The sequence below is a fragment of the Neurospora tetrasperma genome, assembly GCF_000213175.1.
Source record: "Neurospora tetrasperma FGSC 2508 unplaced genomic scaffold NEUTE1scaffold_70, whole genome shotgun sequence".
In the NCBI taxonomy this organism is placed as follows: domain Eukaryota; kingdom Fungi; phylum Ascomycota; class Sordariomycetes; order Sordariales; family Sordariaceae; genus Neurospora; species Neurospora tetrasperma.
In genome coordinates this window covers 455-2,771 of record NW_009799168.1, presented here as the reverse complement: position 1 = coordinate 2,771, position 2,317 = coordinate 455, and the positions used below count along the sequence as shown (strand labels likewise).

Sequence of the window (2,317 nt, the reverse complement as noted above, 5' to 3'; positions counted from 1 at the left end):
TTTAACTTAACTAAGGAGAATTAATTAATTACTAATCCCTTTAAATTTTAAAGAATGTTAAATTCGTTTACTTCTTCCAATTCCTCTCGGTATATGTCATGGCCCAGTCCCGCTGACCCATGCCGATGCCTGGTGCGCTGCACGACCGCCTGGATGCAAGCGATTTGATTGGTTGTAGATTAGATAAGGAGAGTGGTCTGAGCACCCGGGTCTGGAGGCATATCTTCCAGCCCAGCTGCTCACACAACTCTTCCCTTTTGTTTTACTCTTTAGTCGTAAATTCTATGTTGAACGTCAACAACGCTGCAGCCCTGCCTCGCCCGTTACGTGCCTTCACACCATTTACGACTCATCTCTCTACCGGGGACGGTATCAAATATCCCACCTGAACAAAGGCTACGACGCAGCGACGTAGCGACTAGAATTGACGACTGGGGAAAGACAAAAGAAGATTCGACGCGCAGCGTGTCGCAATCGACCCCCCTCCCTTTTAAGAAGGAACTCCGAAGAGGAGACTGAACCGATCAACGACCAGGTCAACGATCAACAAGAAGAAAACAACCGCCGCCCTGATGGCTCGCGATAATACTGAAGCCGCGCAACAGCGCCATGTCCATTTCGACCCCAACGTCCTGAGAAAGCACGCTCCCAAAGCCGGCAAGCTTCCTCCCTCCGAGGTCAGACGCAAGTCCCTCGATCCCAACGACTTCGTCGGCCCTGATTTTCAGGGCGCCGCCTCTCACACAGTCGGCCAAGACGATGATGACGACGAGCCCGAAGATCTCGACTTGTCGAACCTCGCCCCCGAGGAACTCTACAAGTATTACCTTGAACATGTTCAACCCATCGCCCGTCGCGCGCACTACTTTCTCAACAAAGAAGTGCCTACCCGTGACCTGAAGGAACGCCTCCATAGTCTGCTCGACCACATGCATCGTAATGGAGATGCCTTCATGCCGTTCACCCCCATGACTTCTGAGGGCAAAAGCGATGCCAAAGCCAAGTCTTTCGACGGCCCCATGACCTACGACCAGTTCATCGCCCTGGTCCAGACATCCCCAGAGGTCATGTTCATGGAGATGCGTGTCCGTACTGCCTCCCTCATGGGTGCCATCGAGCAGTCTGACGACCTCACCGACATGCTTAATCGCGCCGACAAAGACCTCCAAATCCTCGAAAACTGGGCCGACCGCTTCGGCTCGGTCGCGGCTGGTCTGTCCGGGAAGGTCGCCCACGGAGATCCCGATCCCCCGGGTTCCGACACGAACTTCCACACTTCCAACGCCGGCTTTCAACAAACCCTCGCGGAGAACCAGCGACTCAAGAAAGAAAACAAGCATCTGCTGGCCTCCCTGAAGACAGCCCTTAATGCTGCTGGCAAGGCTACCTCGGGTGGGGGAGATCCGGATGACTCCGACAAAGATTCCAACAAGTCTGTCGCCTCCAAGGGATCCAGGAACGGTCCTCCTCCCAACCCTCCGCGCAACAACCGTTCTCGTTCTGGTACCCCAGCCACTACCACCACTTCCACAGCTCACTCCGGTGACAATAAGCGTTCCGCCAAGGAAGAAAGCGCTGGAAAGTTCTACAACGACGACAAGGAGGACAAGGTTACCTTCGATGTTTGGTACTACCAAATCAAGACAAAATTTGAAGTTAACGCTGATCATTTCGGCAATAACCGCCAGAAGTTCGGTCACATTACCAACCGTCTGGCTGGCAAGGCGGCCCAGGCCCTACTCCCCTACCTGGACTCGGACCATCCTGACCGCCTTACTACTTCTGACGATCTGTTGAAATACCTGTGGGAGGAATACCACGACCACAGTGCCTACGAGAAAGCTCTCGCAGAGTTCAACGACTTGGAAATGAAATACGGTGAGCGCTTTCAAATTTTCAAGAACACCTTTCAGCGTTTGGCTGGCCAGTGCCGCCGCCCCCGCGACCAGTGGAAGAGCGACCTTCGTCGCAAGATCACTAAGGAGCTCCGTCAAGCGGCAGAGTCTACCTACCTGGACCCCTCCAAACAGTTCACCGACTACGTCCTACTTCTCAATTCTCTGGACGAAGGCAACCGGATGGATGCCCAGAAGAGCCGCCAGCGTGATGGAAAGCAAGGCTTTCGCCGCAACGCCGCCTCCAAAGACTCTGCCCCAGCTCCCAAAGCTGCGGTAAAGACCCCCGCGTTCGAACGCCCCACCCCTGAGGAGATGAGGGAGCTAGCTCGTGAAGGCCGCTGCTTCAGCTGCCACAAGAAGGGACATATGAGTAGCGAGTGCCCCCACAAGGAAAAGCTCGCCAAGCGCCTCGATGCCCA

The 2,317-nt window shown here is 54.6% G+C and overlaps 1 protein-coding gene across 1 annotated transcript; it reads left to right on the top strand.

The window, feature by feature from the left end:
- Window positions 1-1,637: 1,637 nt before the first annotated feature.
- NEUTE1DRAFT_18726 (uncharacterized protein) lies at window positions 1,638-1,997 on the top strand (the record flags this gene model as incomplete). The annotated part of the gene is made up of 1 exon (XM_009856591.1): window positions 1,638-1,997. A coding segment is annotated over one exon (360 nt), but the record flags the coding sequence as incomplete, so codon positions are not given.
- Window positions 1,998-2,317: the final 320 nt, after the last annotated feature.